At 43.4% G+C, this 19655-nt stretch overlaps 1 protein-coding gene across 1 annotated transcript in view; it reads left to right on the top strand.

Moving 5' to 3' along the window:
- NFKB1 (nuclear factor kappa B subunit 1) overlaps window positions 1–19655 on the top strand; it is a 216852-nt gene that overhangs the window by 84037 nt on the left and 113160 nt on the right. Inside the window, exons 4-5 of the mRNA XM_033935869.1 lie at window positions 7973–8010; window positions 17250–17348. Of these exons, the coding sequence (XP_033791760.1) occupies window positions 7973–8010; window positions 17250–17348 (137 nt within the window). The remainder of the gene's footprint in view (window positions 1–7972; window positions 8011–17249; window positions 17349–19655) is intronic.

Raw genomic sequence — 19655 nt, 5'->3', positions numbered from 1 at the left:
GATATATATAGATATATAGATATATCACAGTTGACTGAACTGGCTCGTAAGTCTGATATAAAAGTTGATTCTTAAAATTATTTTTGCTATACAGATGAGATGTATTTTGTGGTTGTAAGGTCTGGGTATTCCCTGATGTAAGCCAGGTCAGTCAAGCAAATGGCAAGAAATTTCTTGCAAGGCAGCAAGAAACTAGCTTATATGATGAGGTATTTCTTTTGAAATTTCCCTGTAAGTACTTGGTAATACATCGTGGGAACTGGTATGTTTTGGGAAAACCCAGTCAGTTGGTGTTTCTTAAAGGGCGAAAACCCACTGTGTTTGGGGTTTTATATAGCCAGAACTCAATTGATTAGGCTAACAATGGAACAAGTAAATTCTACCAGCAAAGTACACTTCTCCCTCCATATTCACGGTTTCAGCAATCGCGGTTTCGATTATTCACAGTTTTTAGTTTACTGGCTCCTCCCCCCAAATTACATCAGCTTGCATAGAGAAATCGCTGGTTCCAAGCGTTTACAGAGAAAATCACTGATTCCCAGCACTTTCTTCACCGTGTTTTGCCTCTCCTTCTGGAACAGGCCAGGGTCTCCCACCATGTTATTCGCGGTTTCAATTATTCACGATTTTTAGCTTGCTGGCTCCTCCCCCCTAAATTACATCAGCTCGCATAGAGAAATCGCTGATTCCAAGCGTTTACAGAGAAAAATCGCTGATTCCCAGCACTTTCTTCACCGTGTTTTGCTTCTCCTTCAGGAACAGGCCAGGTCTCCCGCCATGTTATTCGCGGTTTCACCATATTCACGATGGTTTTTAATAGAAAACAGCAAATAACATATGAAAAAGTTATTCACGGTTTTTCTGTATTTGCGGTTCTGTTAATCCCCTATCACAGCGAATGCGGAGGGAGAAGTGTACTTCTCATCATGTCTAAGCATGTATGTGGCTGCGTACACACAAAAGTGACTTTGTAAATTGTTCCCAAAGGGGAAAATTCTAGAAACGGCACCTATATTTAGGCGCCTAAGTTAAGTTAAAGAAAACGCTGTTTAAAAATGGCACCATTAAAGCACCTACTGATGCCTAAATAACACACTGGAATCACGCCGACATAGGTTCTTTAGGTCACCAATCACCACTATGAGCATGGCTAACATCAGAAGTGGTGTTAGGCGGCCTTAAGCGCCTACGTAGGTGCGATTCACGGCATAGATAGGTGCCGGAAATGTAGGCACAGAAAACCCTGGCCTACATTTCTGGTGCCTATCATTTGTAGAGGTGCGATTCTCTATAGGGCACCATCATGTGCTTGACGTGAAAAAGCAGCCACCGATATCAGCGCCCTATAGAGAATCCGGGCCAAAATGTATACTTTTTTAAATGATTCATTAGTTATCTAGATGTAATATATTTTCCTAGGAATGGAGGAGTAGCGTAATGGTTAGTGCAGCAGTCTAAGAATTAGGGAAATTAGGTTCAGTTCCCACTCTAGCTCCTTGTGACTAGGCAAATCATTTAACTCTGCACAATCCACAAAACCGCTGAAAGGGCACGCTGTAAAAACAGCGATCCCAAAGTCAGAAGCAAAAGACCAGGCTTTCACAAAAGAAGCAGGAACATCCACAAAGTACACCAAGTGGAGCCAGTCCTTGAACCCAGGAGTTTAGAATACGAAATACGGAACCTAGACCCAACATGGGCCATGTTGCGGCAATATAAGCCTTCCCCAGGGGTCTGTCTTTTCTGCAAATGCTGCATATGGTTCCTGGATTGTGCGTTACATAACACCCGAAGTAACCATGTGCAGAGTTTGCAGTAGTGCTGCCCGATTTCCGATTCGAATCGATTCACCAATTCGAATTGGGTGAATTGATTCAAATTGATTTGTTTTTAAAAAAAATTGGCCTCACTAATTCGGTTACCAATCCTCCCCCCTCGCCCCCTAAAGCAGGAGCGGCAGCGCTGCTTCTTGCTGGCTTTCTGCTGCTGATTTAGGGGGGGAGGGGGAATCGGGAAGTGCTGCCTTGGCCTTTTGCAGCATCCTCTGGCTTCCCCCCTGGTCTCCCCACTCTTACCTTAAGATAATCGGCAGCCTGCAGAGAGGATTGCGGTGCTGCAGCAATCTTTGCAGGCTGCCATCGTCCTCAGCACCACATTCGCTCTACCGCAGTCCCATCCCTCCTCTGATGTCAGGGGTATCTCCTTCCCTTCCAGCAGCTCTTTTAATTTCTCAAAATGGTAATATTTAACCCGCAGCAGTTAGCTTTTTTTTTTAATGCTAGCCATGACAAATTTTTCTATATCTGAATTTTTCAACCCTGGGCTATTGGTCTGGCTTAATTTGCCCAGATTATTCAAATTCCAGCACTAAATATCAGCAGTACCCGGATAACTTCCGGTTCTGCCTTAGCTACTTTGGAGGTTCAAGCTGGGGTGCAGCTCCCACTCCATTCCTGGCTTTAAAACACCCAAAGCTTCAGCTCCACCTGACATCACCGCAAACTGAGGTGTAGTGGTCTTCCCTTTCCTCTTGACTATTGCAACGGTACAGGCCAATAGAGAAACAGCAAGTAAAAACCCTCAACCGTAGGAGCTAAGGTACAGCATCTTACTCAATGGATGCTGTCTTGGATCCCTCCGACATTTCTGCATCTTTTGAAATCAGTTGACAGTGACATCGGATGACTTGATATTTGTTTCATTTTGTTGTTTGTACCCAAGTACTCCACGTTTTCGGAACTGCTTCACTCAAACCATCCATAGTTTACCGTTGCAAGGCAGAGAGATACATAGATGTTGGAAAGAATCCCATAAGCTATTTTCAGTATGCTTTCTCTGTTTGTTATAACTAACTAGCTACTGGCTGAAATAGTGTGTAAGGCATACCCTATTGCAACACTGTTCCTTTGGTAATGCCCAGGAAATTAAAGAGGATAAGCCTCATTTTAGGCTGGGCTTGATTTCTTAATTTTTCAGTTGTCAACTTTTTTTTTTTTTTGTTCTTTAATCCTTTTATTCCTAAATCTGTATTGTTATTTTATTTTGGGGTTGTTTTTTGTTGTTCAAAACTTTGACACTTTTTTGGTATTAAAAAAAAAGTGTAAAATTTTAATTATGCCAAGTTCTTTGTATTCAGTAATTTATTTCCCTGGGTTCATGATTCATTGGTTTATTCAGTGTGTTGTGTAGGTGTTTCAGAATGAGGCTATTTCCTCACTGTTTTGAGAAATTTGGCAGTTATAAAGCATTTAATATCTTTTGGCTATTGGCCCTGACGCAGTGGACCAACAATGATGTCCACGAAACGCTGGCTGCGTCGGCTTAGCCATTAAATAGGCTAAATAAAGAATCGGATGTGAAAGCCACAAAGAAAAACTGCTTGAGATAAGTAACTTAGCTGCCTATTAAATAAATAATACACTTTGTATATGGTTCAATCTTAAACTTTATACGATTGAATTTAAGTTTCACTTTTAAAAGTTTTGGACTTTTAATCACAATATTTAAGCTTCACTTAAGAAAAGTATCAAAAAATCAAATTTAAGCTATTTGGCCTATGACTAGAGTATGGAGCTGTAAGAATACGCTGACCGTCTAGTCCATGATAGGACTTTGCGTATGCTCCGAATCTGAGGCCTGGTTTCCTGAATAGGATTATGATACCTACACAGTGTATTTTTCATATTAAGCGGTAATTACTTTGTATATGAGTAAATGCTATTTCCTCACTGCCCATCACCATCAGTGCTCTGTAGCAATGAGTAATGCTGACACAATTTGGGTGTTATTCCTGATGATTCAAGTTTATTATAAGAAGCAGAAAAATTTTCTGCAATCCAGCGTTGATGTGAGTCAGGAGACGGTCATTTTGTTATTTGATAATGCCTCTATATTGAGCAAGCTATGTTTGATATGCCTCCCCAGTGGTCAAATTTCTGTTTAATAACCAAAATTGCAGAATTGACTGCTGAGCGTGATATTTGTGTCCAGTGAAGTAGAATACAGGTTAGCATATTAGGCTGAGAATTGGGAAGCCAGGATTCAGATTTCACTGATTTTCATTGTGACTTTGGGCAAGTCACATAAAGTCTCCCTCCCCTCAGATACAAAGTTTGATCTAGATTTATAAAGCAAGGGGGGAAGGGGATGGGATTTGACATACTGCCTGTCTGTGGCTACAGTCAAAGCGTTCTACATATTAACAGACAGGTACATATTTTGCAGCAGTTAAGTGACTTGCCAGGAATCGCAAGTTGCTGCAACGGGAATTGAACCCAGTTCCACAATGTTCTCAGGCTGCAGGAGGGCATTTGCCCCATAAAAACAAAATAGGAGAAATGCTTTGATAATGATGGCGTCTTTGATTGCAAAGACAATAAAAGTAGTAAGACCCAATGTGAGAAGCACACACCAGATATAGTTTCAAGTTTATTTAATCTTTGACATAACGTTTATCAAAAACATACCTTCAGCACATACCTACTTCATGGGCCATTAGTGAAAGCTCCTCCTACACCTTTCATGTGGTTATAAATAAATCTTGTAAAGCTGGGGTTTCCAGTGCTTAACAGTTGCCCTCACGAGGAGTCTGTCTCTGAAGTGGGTCAGTCTGTATTGCATGAGACAGCCCTCTTTCAGTCAGTCCTCTTAGTAGAAATAAAAATATTTATGAGCTATTGGCTCAGCAATTGTGACTTGACCAAATTGCTTCAGAGATCTGATCTAGACCCTGTGTTTTCGACTTTGTTTTTGTGTTTTGGACCCTGCTAGAGACTGTCTTCTTAAAAAAAAAAAATTTTCCATGCTAAGGATACTACCTTCGTGCTAAAGTACAGATATTCCCAGATGTTTTTAAAGATACTCAGAAAAGAAGGTATTCATTTTTATTATTGAAACTGGCAGTGTCAAAATTAGGTTCATGGTTGGGGGAAGGGTTCTGTATGTGCGTTATCCTTGTAAATGTTTGTTTAAATAACAGGGAGTTCTCTACATTTAATGAACTTCAACTCTTGCCTCCCTTTGTGGCATCTAAGTTCCTCCAGTCTCAAGCTGGGGCTTTGTCTGCCTCTAGCTCACCTGTGAGACAGGGAGCTATTGAACCGTAAGAAGCAGGATAGCTCTCACTATTATAGATGAATTTTTTTTTTTCTTTTCATCATTTTTGGGTATTATATTTCTTGTGTCTTGTGAAATAAATGAGTCCCTCTGTATTTTGGGAAGTAGTGAAAAACAAAGGTTAAGTTTAATTTTTTAAGCTATTTCTTCTAAATATTTGTACTGGTCATTTTTTCCGTAGCAAGTTTTCTATATACTTGGGTGATTATATTAAAAATACAATAAAAATAAAGTAAAAAAATAAATACTGGGGGAGAGCATTCACCATTCAGCAAGACATTGCTAAACATAAAGCAAAAGCAAGACTGGTGTGGCTCAGCAAGAAGTAAATGAAAGCCCTGCGTGACCCAGTCAAAGATCAGACCTGAAGCCAATAGAAAATCTGCTTGCAAGAGTTGAAGATTGTAGTCCACAGATGACCTTCAGCCAACTTGAAACAGCTTGAGTTATTCTGAGGAGAGGAATGAGTAGACACTGTACCGTATCCTTAGTAGACACTTACCCTAAAGGGCTCATGACTGCTATTACCAGAGCCGAATTAAATCACAGGCAAATTAGACATATGCTTCGGGCCTAAAAGTTTAGGGGGGTGGCTATCAGATGTGCTGAGGACTCGGGAGCCTTGGATTGCCATCTGCCTGGATTTTTTTAAGATTCTATAAATATATGTGATTACTATTTCACCTGAGCATGTGACCATCAATCTCTTGCTATATTAGATTTCCAATCACCTCAACAAGGAATAAAAGAATCTCTAAAGCAGGGGTGTCCATCCTTTTGGCTTCCCTGGGCCGCATTGGCCGGAAAAAATTTTTCTGGGGCCGCAAAAATGCGCAAACGCTGCAGCAAGACAGAGGAGGGAGCAGGCAAGACGGTAAACACCCAGGGGCAGCAGAGGAAAACACTGCATTGCCCTCGATCGGGGCCACACAAAATACTTCATGGGGCCGCATGCGGCCTTTGGGCCGCAGGTTGGACACCTCTGCTCTAAAGCTTCCATAATCTAAGTACCTTTAATATATCTACATCAGCGAATGAAATTTTGGTACAGTTAGCCTAGAAGGAGAGTGTTGGAATCGATGATAGCTCTCATTAGGCAGTTACGCTTTAGACTAGTTCTAGTCATTTAACTGCTGCGAGCACTTGAGGTTTCCTCACTTTACTTTATTTCATCTCATTGAATTTCATATCATCTCCCTCGTTATTTCTGCTTAAATTATTGAGGTTCTTCTTCTTGGAAGTATGAGGTGTTTGTTATAAAGACAAGCAAGAAGTAAGAAAGAAGAAAAAAAATTTTTGACGATGTTTTGAAGAAAAAAAGATGTTGATCAACACATTTTCCCATCAAAAATTATTATATAGTGATTGATGAAGTATTTTAAGTGATGTATAAAGTGTAAAATGTATTTTTCTTGTATTCACTTCGTGAAAGTATTAAAAATGAATAAAGATATTAAAAAAAAAAAAGATGTTGAATGAATCTGCTTAGTTTGAAAAGAAATTGTTTCTATTCTTAATATTTTTTATCACATAGGGCTCCTTTTACGAAGGTGCGTTAGGGCCTTAACGCGCGGAATAGCGCGCGCTAAAATGCCCCGCGCGCTAGCCGCTGCTGCCTCCTCTTGAGCAGGCGGCAGTTTTTCAGCTAGCGCGCACTGATCCAGTGTGTGCACTAAAAACCCTAGCGCACCTTCATAAAAGGAGCCCATAGTTTCTACGCGCACATTTGGAACTTAGTGTGGGATGCTTCAGTGCATCCTATGGTAAGCCCTTTTCAGCTGCAGTAAGCACACTTTAAAAGAGGAGCCCTTAGTATGCACAAAGACCCTGATTTTATAAATGGCGCCTAACGAGTTTGGTGTCTACTGGCTAATTAATTTTTCAAAACTGGCTTTTAATTGTGCTTTCAATTATCAACGCCAGTGAAAAAAATTACGTTAAGACACCTGGATTGCCTAGGCACGCCAATCTAGGCACCTAACTTTAGGCGTCTCTTATAGAATCTGGACCCAACGGCCTAATTAGAGGAATCCTAATTAGAGGTTTGTTTGTTTTTTTCAAGTAAGGTAAAAGGATGAGAAATTTTCACAGACGTAACCCTTGTTGCATATTGTGAGTGTGACAAAGGGCTCCTTTTACTAAGCTGCGGTAGCGTTTATAGCACGCGTTGCAGATTAGCGCGTGCTAACCCCACGCTAGGTGCCAAAAACTAGCGCCAGCCCAATGGTGGCATTAGCGTCTAGCGCGCGGGGCAATTTAGTGCACGCTAAAACCACTAGCACAGCTTAGTAAAAGGAGCCCATAATGTTAATCTTGTAGCAGCCACTTAGTAAGGCCCAGCCTCTCTCTCTGTGATTTACAGTCATGTATACGTGCAAAAAGAGAGCAGGTATTCTAGGGACTTTCTGATGACAGATTTCCTGATATTTCCAGTAAAGAGGTGTATCAGTGCTCCAGGCCTGTTGATTTGTAGAATTCAACTTCCACAGCGACTTAGGTAGATAAACCCATATGCATCCATGTGAAATTGTGGGCTGACTCTTTGCCTTAGGGGTAAAAGTACATATACAAATAATGGAAGAGAGGGGACAAGTGAAGGAGATTGTGTGCAGAGACTGAATAATCAGTTTCCATGTGTTTTATTTCTGCTGTGTACTGTTGCACCTGTTCCCTTTGCAAATAGGCTTAGTTAGAATGACTGCAGCTTCCTTGGGAGATTTTCTTATTGGACTCCCAAATGTCTATCTCATTTTATGTCTCTTTATGAAATGGCTAACATTGTGTTTTTATGGTTTTTGTCATGTACTGTATTGTCATACTTCTAGACCTTATGATTTCCTCTTTTTATGATCCACAGATGGGCCGTACATTCAAATCACAGAGCAGCCAAAGCAGGTAAGGGAGAAATTCTTTTTGCATTCAAGGGCTATTTCTGCATGTGACCTGTTAATTATGTCAGTAGAAAATATGGGGAGAAAGGGATAGGAAGGGAGGGAGGCTGGCCAATCCAGTAGCTCAGTGGCAGTGCAGCTCATATGAAAAATCCTTGGTTCAACTTGCACCTTTAGTCTTCCACCTCCCCTCCTCCCAGGTCGGATGGAATTGGGAATGCTACAGAGGGAAATGGGAATTGGGAGGGAGGGATTCCTGGTCATCATTAAGGATGATATCTAGCAGCCAAATTTAAAGGCCATGGTACAGGTGCAAATGGGTTAGGGGAAGGCTCAAAGCACCAGAATTTCAGCCTTTATTATGAGTAGACTGAAAGGAAAAGAAAGCACCACTGAGTGAAAAAGGAAAACAAAATCAAGATTGTATGTAAAGAACACTGTATTTGTTATATGTGAAGGCCCATGTTAGGTCGTGAAGAGGAAAATTGAGGTGTCCAGGTCAGGGACATATACAATTCCCCCTGTATTTTATGAATGCTCTGCCTTTTCTAAATATCCGGAAGGACATCAACAAATACAAGTGTATTTGCCAGCGAACCCAGCAGGAACAGTGTGTGTGTTTGAGGGGGGAGGTGGAGAGTGTCTTGCCCTCCCAAATGAGGTTGTTGGAAACAGCTTTTTTAAATCACTGCTCCCAACATCCACATATCTCTTCATCCCTAATCCCATTCCTAATCAGTTTGGCCTCCCCAGATCAGTTAAGTTCCCCTTCTCCTGAACAATGCAAACATCCCCCTAGCCTCCCTCCCTTTTCCAAGCAAGAACTCCCCCAATTCCAGGCCCTCCCTGGTGATCTAGTGGGGAGCAGGAGCAATCCCCAGATGTTCCTTCTCTGCAGGCATTCAGGTTCAAAATTATTTGGCAGTTTCACCCTTAGTAGTAGTCTATAGCTAGGGTTCAGAAGAGATATTTTCCACCCAGGTGTCTGATGAAGTATGAACAATTGGGATTCCCTCTTCCTTCCCACTAGAGAGAGCTACCACTGGGTACTATAGGTAGGAGTGAGAGGTGCAGGAGTTGCTCAAAGGGTTCTGGCAGTTTGGGGAGTAGATTCATGGGATGTTTCTAGTCTTCACCAGCAGCGAGCATGGTCTCCTACCCACTGCTCACGTCGGTTGAGCCTACTCTCTGATGATACTTCCTGGTCCTGTGAACAGGAAGTGATGCCAGAGGGAGGGTTGGGGCCATGGAATTCTTGTGGGATTGTAGTCAAAATCTCTGGTGACTCGAGAATGAGGCTTGGAATGTGCTAAGAGAGCCAATTAGAATACCATACTGAAGTTTGGAACACCATCCCAAAAACCACAGGATGCTGTTGGGCTTGGGAAGAAACAGAAGGCTGCAAGCAAGTAAATAATAGCATTGATTCCTGTGGGTATGGGTGGGGTGAAATGGATCTTGGCAGGTATGGGTGGGTATCGGTTAGATTCCATTGGGGATAGGTGAGGAAGGGTAACATTTCTGGCCCTGTGCAACTCTCTACAGTGGAGTATGCAAGTGAAAGTGTGCATCAGCAACAAATTTTGAACCTGAGAACAATATAGGTGTGGTAATCTAGTCATTTTCAGAAAAAATGAATAATATGTGTGGTATCTAGAAGAGCATAGTGTATATAATAAGGAAAACCTTTGCAGCTTAAATTTGTCCAGAATTGAGTAACTTTCACTCTTAAAACTCTGTATTAAGTTTTTCCTTAAAAGTAAACTCTCACAATGACACTTGGTGGTTTAGAATAGTGTTTTTCAACCTTTTTACACCCGTGGACAGGCAGAAATAAAATAATTATTTTGTGGACCGGCAAACTACTAAGACCGAAATAAAAAAACACATTTCCGCCACGTCTCCACATGCTCGGTCCCCACAAACCATCTGATCCCATCCGCACAAGCCTCAGTTATGATTTTATATTGAACGTATTTTATTAAAGTATAAAAAGAAACAATATTCTGTACAATTGTCATTTTATAAATATAAATGTACAGAGCAAGGACCAACAAAACTCCTGTCTCCCCTCCCCTTCACATATATCCCTTCTACTATCAAAAAAACTGAACAAGCCAAATTATTACAGAATGCTACACAGAAATATCATGCTAACAGAATACTGAAGTCACACATGACAGGAATAGTGTTAGGGGAGTGCCCCCTGGTCAGAGAGAGTCCTAAGCCAGTTGGAAGCTAAAGAAGGACTGCCTGGGCTTTGCAGTCCCCAGTTATGTCTCTAGCAGGATATATATTTCAAATCTGATATATTCTAATGACAAAATAGAAATACAATTATTTTTTTCTTTCTTTTGTGGTCTCTGCTTTCATCTTCTTTTCACTCTTTTCTTTCCAGCATCTGCCCTGTCTCTTCAATCCAGCATCTGCACGTTCCATCCACTTTCTGCCCTCTCCCCCTTTCATATGTATCTAACTTCTTTCTATGCCCCTCTCCCCTTTCCATCCAGCCTGTTCCTCCTCTCTCCTTTATACATGATTCATTCCAGCTTCACTGCTTTCTTCATTTTTATCTCTTCTACACCAGATCTAGCATCTTTATCCCTCTCTCATTTCTTTGCTGACTCCCTTTCCAGCATCAATCTCTCTCTACTTTCTCATTCCTCTGTCTCTCCCCTTTCCCTCATCTGATCTCTCCATTGCACCCTGACCCCCTTTCCCCTCCTGTAATCTCCCTGCAAGCTGTTTCCTTCCTATTTTCCTTCTCCCTTCCCTCCTCCCCCTATCCAACAATAACTCTCTTCCCATCCCTATCCCTCCTCCCCTCCCAGTAGCATCTATTGTACCTCCCTCCAGGTCCATTAGCAGCTCTCCCTTTATCCTGCAGCTTCCCAGCCTCCAACAGTGGCTTCCTCTCCTTCCAGTAGCTCTTAGTACTTGCCTGCAGCAGTGATTTCCTTAGGCAGTCTTGGGTCCGTTACCGCCTCCGAGAAAAGGGGAAGTTGCCGAAGTGAATCACTGCCCTGGCAAGTACAAGAGCTGCTGCGAGGGGAGACAGCCACTGTCGATGGATCCCCATGATCTTGCTCCTGCGCGCCCTGCATATTCGCAGCACCCCCCCAAGCCGGCATAAACAGCGTTGTACCGCAGGTCCTGCCGCTCAAGACGAGCCGGAGGCCTCTACCCGCCGTATTCCACACGTGGGTAGACTCTCAGCACAAACGCTGCCGATGGCCCCAATCCACACGTTGAACCCCCCCCCCCCCCCCGCGCATGTTGACCAACTCCCTTCTACCTGCACCTGTAGCTCTCTCCCTTCCATCCGCACTTTCCCTGCGGCCCTCTTTGGCAACTCAGCAGGGGCAGCTATCAAGACAGGCTGCCGATGTTGGGACCTTCTCTCTCTGAGTCCCGCCTATTTTGTTTCAACTTCCTGTTTCCGCACAGGCGAGACACAGAGGGAATGCCCGACATCGGCAGCCTGTCTTGATCGCCTGAGGCTGGGAGGAGCAGCAGATTTCCGTCAACACCACCGGGGCAGGAAATTTAACCGCGTCGATCTCGACGGCCTGTGCGAACCGGCAGGAATTTTCTGCGTACTGGCGGTTGAAGAACAGTGGTTTAGAACATAGAGTTGTGAAATCTGATAGCCAACTGTGAATTTGAGCGCCAGTTCTGGTTGTATTTTTTTTTTCACATCACTGAAAAGTAACATAACATATAACTTAACATCGTGCTTGTTAACCGCATAACCGTAAGTTCAACGCGGTTTACAAAAGATTAAAAAGTAAACATGATACAGGGAATAGAATAAATTAATTAGACAAGTGCTTGGAAAAAAGATAGGTCTTCAGCTGTGTTCCAAAATGTTTGTAGGAGTAAACTGTGAACAGTAGTGTTCGAAATTCATTATCCTGAAAAGCTGCTTGAAACGCTAAAGTATGATTAAGAAATTTTTTGTTTTTACAAACCTGAACAGAAGGAAAGCTAAACAGGGCATGGGTTTTTCTGCTCTGTTTGTATGAAGCTAAAGAAAATCTATTAACCAAATAAAGGAGGGTGCTGTACCATAAAGAGCGTTATGACAGAAGCAACCTAGCTTAAACAGTACCCAAGCCTCCATAGGCAGCCAATGTAGCTCGCAATAAAAGGGTGTGACATGATCGTATTTCTTCAAGCCGCTGTGTTCTGTATTAATACAAGTCTCACTAGTTCTTTTTTTGTGATTGTTGAATAGACAATATTACAGTAGTCAAGAAGACTTAGTAATAAGGATTGTCTAATAGCAGCAAAATTCAAAAGTATGCAGAACATAGCTTATGGAATTAACTTTCTGCTTGAATTATAAATGTGTATATGATTTATATACTACTTTTTTATCTAACTGGTTTACAGTGAATAGTGATCAGGTACTCTAAGGCAGTGTTTTTCAACCTTTCTACACCTATGGACCAGCAGAAATAAAAGAATTATTCTGTGGACCGGCATCTGTCCGTGGACCGGCGGTTGAAGAACACGGGGCTAAGTCGTGGGCCAGACCCCGCCCATCTCTACACAATCTCGACCCCCACCCAGACCACGCCCCCATAATAGTACTATTTGCACCTTGCACGTCCCGTGCCTCATCTGGACGCTTTCCCTCCGACGTTGCAACATCAGAGAGAAGGCTTCCGGTTCAGGCGCAGGATGCCTGTAGGAGCCACTGCCATGGCTTTTGCACTGAATCAGTTAGGAAGAGGGAGCTGGCTCGAAGATAACGCCGCATCGATCACACCGTGGACCAGCGGTTGAAGAACACTGTGTTGGGCTTGATGCATGTGCTGGCCCTGTGGACCAGCAGGAAATTTCTGTGGACCGGCACTGGTCCATGGACCGGTGGTTGAAGAACACTGCTTTAAGGGCCAGATTCTGCAAACTGCACTGCAATCAGCAGCAACCTAAAAAAAATGCTGCCGCTCGCATGTCAATCATGCGTACAGCACTGTTTGCAGAATCATAGCTAAGGTAGGGGCCGGAAATGTAGGCCAGGGTTTTGTAGGCCTACATGTCCTGCGCCTACCTTTGACGAGAGTTGCCTAACAGTGCCTAAGATTATTTACGGCGTAAACCATGCCTACGTTAACCTTATGCGACATTAGGCATTTCTGTAGATGCGATTACAGAGTCCTTGTTTTTTGCAAGTGCTTCCTGGCACCTACTTTTTTTTTTTTTTTAAATTGGTTTTAAACGATGCGGTCAATTACTGTGTCGATTGACACCAATTAAAGCACTTAAGTTAAGCTGTGGTAGGGCTCCTACTGCTACTCAACGCACGGCGCAGTTTGAGAATTTGGGCCCGTTTCCCTATCTGTCCTGGTGGTCTTACAATCTAAGTATGGTACCTGGGGCAATGGAGGAATAGGTGATTTGCCCAGGATCACAAGCACCAGTGCTGGGAATGAACCCGCAATCTCAAGGTGCTGAGGCAGCAGCTTTAACCACCAGGCCTCTCCTCCTTACAAAATCATCAAGGCTGTAACTCAGTGAGACATACAGTATATGCTCAGAGTCCAAATATCATTATTGCTTCTTTCCTACAATAGAAGTAGTTATGAAAATGCAAAACTAACAGCAATATTTTAGTAACATCCTATAAATTATGGGTGGGGCCACAGTGAACTGCAGATTTATGTTGTTTACTGCTTCCAGGCAGGGCTGCAGAGTAAGGCTCTAGTCAGGACCGTTGCAAGGGGTGGGGGTGAGTTAGAAAGAATGATCACTATGGGCACCGCTCTGCAATTCATGTGTTCTTGGTAGAGAATGACACGGGGAAAAAATCTGTCCCCGTCACTCTACCGTCCCCGGCCCACCATCCTCTGCACCGCCCCGTCACCGCCGTTCCCTTCACCGCCCCGTCACCGTCACCGCCATTCCCTTTCACCGCCCCGTCACCGCCACTGCCATCCCATTCACCGCCCCATCACCGTCCCCGCAGCATCCATATAAGCTTTAGTACTGCAATATTGAGCTTATTCCTTTCTTATAAATCAAAGTTCCTGCTGCTGAACGAGAGAAAGAGATGTTCAGCTGGCAGGGCTTTGTTTATAAATTTTTATCAACACAACTAATTACTACTTTATCCTAAAGCAAAAAATAAATAAATAAATAGAATTTTTTTTTTCTACCTTTGTTGTCTGGTTTCTGCTTTCCACATCTTCTCATTCAATTCCTTCCATCCACTGTGTGTCTTCTCTCTGCGTCTTCCATTTGCTGTTACTGTGCCTCTCCCTTCACCCCCTCCCACAATTGGTCTAGCACCCATCTTCTTCCCTCTGCTCCCCCATAGTCTGGCATCTGTCTTCTTCCCTTCCAGCGTCTTCTCCCCACTCTGCCTTCCACATTTCCCTTCAGGGTCTGTTCCTCTCTACCCTCTTTCAATGTCTGTTCTATTCCTTTCCACCACCACCCTTCCCTCCCTCCTTTACTATCTGTTCCTTTCTACCACCCTTCTTTCATATCTTCTCAGTCTCCCCACCATCACTAGCAGTCTCTCTTCTCCCTTACCATGAGCAAATAGAACTTCTGAAAATTGTATTGCTGAGGCATTATTTCTAATGCCTCAGCATTAGACATCAATTTTATAATTCTTACTGTCTGCTCTGATTTCATTCACAATTTGGTTTGTGTTGTGGCTGAAGATTCCATGAGGCATTTAACCTTTTCCTGTCTCTTGAACTGTGATTTCAAGTTGATTCCTTCAATAATGGAGTCTCACGGCAGTAGCAGTTTTCTCTTTTGGGCTCTTTTGACATTGTTTAAGGGATTTCTTGTACATTTGGTGCTGGTCTTCTTTGAGGTCACTTCAGAATCTATTTCCAAGGAAGAGAAACTTTTTCCCTTTCACTCCCTCCTTCCTTGTGTGAGCCGGGAACATGCGGTCCCCACAGCCCCCACCCGCACGCCGGCTCGATCGTTTAACCAGATTCCTCTCTCCACCTCACCTTAGTTTGCCGGCTTTCTTTTTCGGCGACCGGCACGCTTTCAAAGAGCCGCGCATGCGCGGCTGCTCAAAGTTCAATCTTCTGCTCTGCTGCAACTTCCTGTTTCCGATTGGGTCAGAGCAGAAGATTGAATACTGAGCAGCCGCGCATGCGCGGCTCCTTGAAAACGTGCCAGTCGCCGAAAAAGAAAGCCGGCAAACTAAGGTGAGGTGGAGAGAGGAAGCTGGTTAAACGATCGAGCCGGCGTGCGGGTGGGCGGGTGGGGGCTGCGGGGACAGCGCGATCCTTGATGCCTCACTGCGGTGACAAGACCATTCACCGCTCCACGGGGCGGTGAATGGCCTTGTCCCCGTCCCCGCAAAGGCTGCTATTTTTCATTCCCCGTTTTGGCGGGTTACCCGCGGCTAAACACGGTAGCCGCGGGTAAACCGCCACCGTGTCATTCTCTAGTTCTTGGTTAATCCTCAGAATTTGTGTGTTGGAAGGAGGGGGTTGTGTCATCCCTCCTATCTGTCACATCATCAACCTATCACTCTCCACTGCAACTGTTCCCAATGTCTTCAAACATGCTGTAGTTTCACTTTCCTCAAAAAACCCTCACGAGACCTCATGTGCCCCTTTAATTATTGCCCTTTCTCCCTCCTCTCCTTATCCAAGCTACTTGAACGTGCTGCTTACTGCCACTGCCTGGACTTCTTTCATCTCAAGCTATTCTTGACCCATCAGTCTTTCACCCTCTACATTCAACGGAAACTGCCCTTGCTAAAGTCTCCAACAACCTGTTCCTGGCCGGATCCAAAGGCCTCTACTCTATCCTCATCTTTCTTGATCTATCTGCTGCTTTTGACACTGTTGACCACCACCTTCTCCTTGATATGCTGTCCTCACTGGGATTCAAGGGTTCTGTTCTCATCTGGTTTTCTTCCTATCTCTCCCACCACACTTTCAGTATGTCCTCCTCTGCTGTTATCCCACTATCAATTGGTGTACCTCAAGGCTCTGACCTGGGACCTCTCCTTTTCTCCCTCTGATCTCACTTGGTGTGCTGATCTCCTCCCATGGTTTTCAGTATCACCTCTATGCTAATGACTCCCAGGTCTACCTCTCCATACCAGATAACTCTACGGGAATCCAGGCCCATGTCTCAGCTTGCCTGTCTGGCATTACTGCCTGGATATCTCACTACCACCTAAAACTGAATATGGCTAAGACCAAACTTCTTATCTTTCCACCTAAACCTACTTCACTGCTCCCCCTATTCTCTGTGTCTGTGGACAACACTCTCATCCTCCCTGTCTTGCCTGCTCACAACCTCTTCTCGCTCATTCTCTGCTTAGATCCAACAAACTACTAAAGCCTGTCGCTTCTTCCTCTATAATATTACCAAAATCCAAACTCCTCTCTGAGCACACTACCAAAATCCTTATCCACACTCTCATCATCTTTTGCTTAGATTACTGCAACTTGCTTCTCTCTGGCCTTCTGCTTAACCATCTTTCTCCTCTTCAATCTGTTCAAAATTCTGTAGCATAACTTATGTTTCATGAGAGCGGCCATACTCACATTACCCCTCTCCTCAAATCACTTCATTGACTCCCCATCCATAAGAACATTACAATAGCCTTACTGGATCAGACCAAAGGTCCATCAAGCCCAGTAGCCCATTCTCACGGTGGCCAATCCGGGTCACTAGTACCTGGCCAAAACCCAAAGAGTAGCAATATTTCCAAATACAGTTCTTCTTACTGACCTACAAGCGCATTCACTCAGTAGCCCCTCGATATCTCTCCTCACTTATCTCCCTCTCTGCTCCCTCCCGTGAACTCCATTCATCATTTAATTCCCTCCTAACCATACCCTTCTCCCTCACTGCCAGCTCCATCCTCTGTCCCTTCTGTCTTGCTGTGCCGTATGCCTAGAACAGACTGCCTGAGTCATCACATCAAGCTCCATCTCTAGCAGTGTTCAAATCCAAGTTAAAAGCTCACCTTTTCGAGGCTGTTTTTAACTCCTGACTCCTACTCACCATAAGATACGTATGCCCATCTTACCATTCTCTCTATGAGAAATTCCCCAACCCCTATATGTCCTGTTTGTCTGTCTCTGAGCAGGGGCCATCTATTACATGTTAAATGCACATATAAAAGCGCTGGCTATGCCTTTCAGTGCTTTAGAAGTGATAAATAGTAGCAACAGTACTGTCTTTACCATGGAGAAAATTTGATATCTTGGGCAAATTATTATCAATCTGTTCTTTTCACAGCGGGGCTTTCGTTTCCGGTATGTGTGCGAAGGACCATCCCATGGTGGACTTCCTGGTGCTTCAAGTGAAAAGAATAAGAAGTCTTATCCACAGATTAAGGTACTCTGTTTACACACTCATTCTACTTTGTCTGTCCGTAGGATGTCTTCCTTGGGTTTTTTGTATTTATTTCGCAATTCATTTAAAGCACTAAGGAGAAGAACATTGACATTCTCTGAATTAACTTTAATAGGTGAGACGTTATTAGCAAATCTTTTTCCCCCTTTCTTTATTTATGTTCTGCTGGTCACATAACATCTCAAAGTGATGTATAATTGAAATCATAAAAAATAATAATCACATTAAACACATGATTACCAGTGGAAGAACTTTGCATTCTGAAACAAAAGAAAGCAGTTTTTCAGGTGACTGTGGAATTTATTGCAAAAGAATGTGGTCAATCCAGTAGTATAACTGAATTTAAAAAGGCTTGAAGGAGTTTCTTGAGGTCCCATTCTGTTAAATGTTTGGATATTTATTTTGCACGCAGACAGAATCTAACCAGTTGTATATCCCTTCATATTTAATTGCAGGGCATTAGAAATAAAACTTTCTCTGTGAGTGCTCTACTGTGGTATGATCATTTTTGGCAGAAATGAGATTGAGGCAGGATCAGTGGCATAATAAGGGGGGTGGAGCAGCATACCCTTCTTAGTGGGGGAGCTGGCACCTCTCTGCCCCCCACATCTCTTTAAATCTTCGTCAGTGCGAGCAACTTCTCTGGCCTGCTGCTTGGACCAGCCTGGCTCTCCTCTGAAATCACTTCCAGGTCGCAGGGCCAGTAAGTGACATCAGAGGGAAAGCCAACAGCAGGCCAGAGAAGCTGCTCACGCTAGTAAATATTTAAAGAGGTTCGGGGGGAAGGGAGGGCACGAGTGTGATATAAGGGTGGGGAAGGAATGGGACATGGCGAGGAGGGTGCAGGGGATGGCTCCTACCCTTGCTACACCACTGGGCAGGATCATTTGCAAAAAGATAAATTGCTGAAGACTTTTCTTCTGTTCAAGCCTTTGGTTGATACAGCAGAACATAAGATTTGCCGCTGCTGGGTCAGACCAGTGGTCCATCGTGCTCAGCAGTCCGCTCACGCGGCAGCCCTTAGGTCTAAGACCAGTGCCCTATTTGAGTCTAGCCTTACTTGCGTATGTTCTGTCCCAGTAGGAACTTATCCAACTTTGTCTTGACTCCCTGGAAGGTGTTTTCCCCTATAACAGCCTCCGGAAGAGCGTTCCTAATTTCTACCACTTTCTGGTTGAAGAAGAACTTCCTTACATTTGTACGGAATATTTTCCCTTCTAACTTTAGCGAGTGCTCTCTTGTTCTCTTCATCTATGGGCTGTCTAGTTCCTGAGGTTTCAGGCTAAGGCTGCTATCATGGTGTTGTTTTATTTATAAGTAGTCATTCAGGGGTCTGTTTAGATTGTTATGTGTATGTTTGCTCCTGTATATTAAGTTTTGTTGTTTTCATGCTGCAAATAGAAATAATTATTGCTAATTAACTTTAATAAAGTGTTTCAAAATCGACTGTTTCTACTAACTCCCTTGGTAGGCCAAATCTATGAAAAAAACCAACAACAAAAGTAGCTTATGAGCTCACAATCTGGTTTTGTTTGGGGGTTGTTGTTTTTTTTCCTGGAGCAATGGAGGGTTAAGTGACTTTCCCAGGGTAACAAGGAGCTGTAGTTCTCAGCCCACCACAGTAACCATTACTCCTAATTTAATGAGTACTTAAACTTATAATTTCAATTCCGTAGGAACCAACTTGCTCCTGTCTTCAGTTGTGAAAAAAACACCACTTATATTTCAACTATTTTGTCAAGCGCATTTTGAATTGAGGATCAACATGTTCCATTCCAGACTTCTTCCACTTTTTGTTTCATGGAAAAGGAGGGGAAAAGTCCTCAGACCTTATGGGCAATAGTTCAGGGAGGTCAAACAGCACAGAGCCAATGAACGAATCTCATATTAACCCTTTATTTAGCATTGTTGTGTCTTCTATGGCTCTTATGGGAGATCTGCATCTCTAAATGCCTGTTTACTTGGCACTGTTGCTCTCGTTCAACCTCAAGTTACGCAGAGCAGCCGTTTTACCATCTGCCAGTTAAAGGAGTAGAGGATTAGCCTAATGGTTAGTGCAGCACCCCGAGTACCTCAAGAGCTATATTGGATTCCTACTGTAGCTCCTTGTGACTCTGGGCAAGATGCTTAACCCTCCATTGGCCATGCAAATATATATAAACTGCTTTGATTGTAACCACAGAAAGGCAGTATATCAAATCCCATCCCTTCTCCTCCTGTTATTGCTCAAATGTCTAATCATTGGTCTTTAAAAAAACCTTCAAAATTCTTTAACAATCTTAAAGGATC

This window comes from Geotrypetes seraphini, chromosome 1, assembly GCF_902459505.1.
Source record: "Geotrypetes seraphini chromosome 1, aGeoSer1.1, whole genome shotgun sequence".
In the NCBI taxonomy this organism is placed as follows: Eukaryota; Metazoa; Chordata; class Amphibia; order Gymnophiona; family Dermophiidae; genus Geotrypetes; species Geotrypetes seraphini.
The sequence above is the reverse complement of the archived record's forward strand: the minus strand, read 5'-3'. Positions and strand labels throughout refer to the sequence as shown.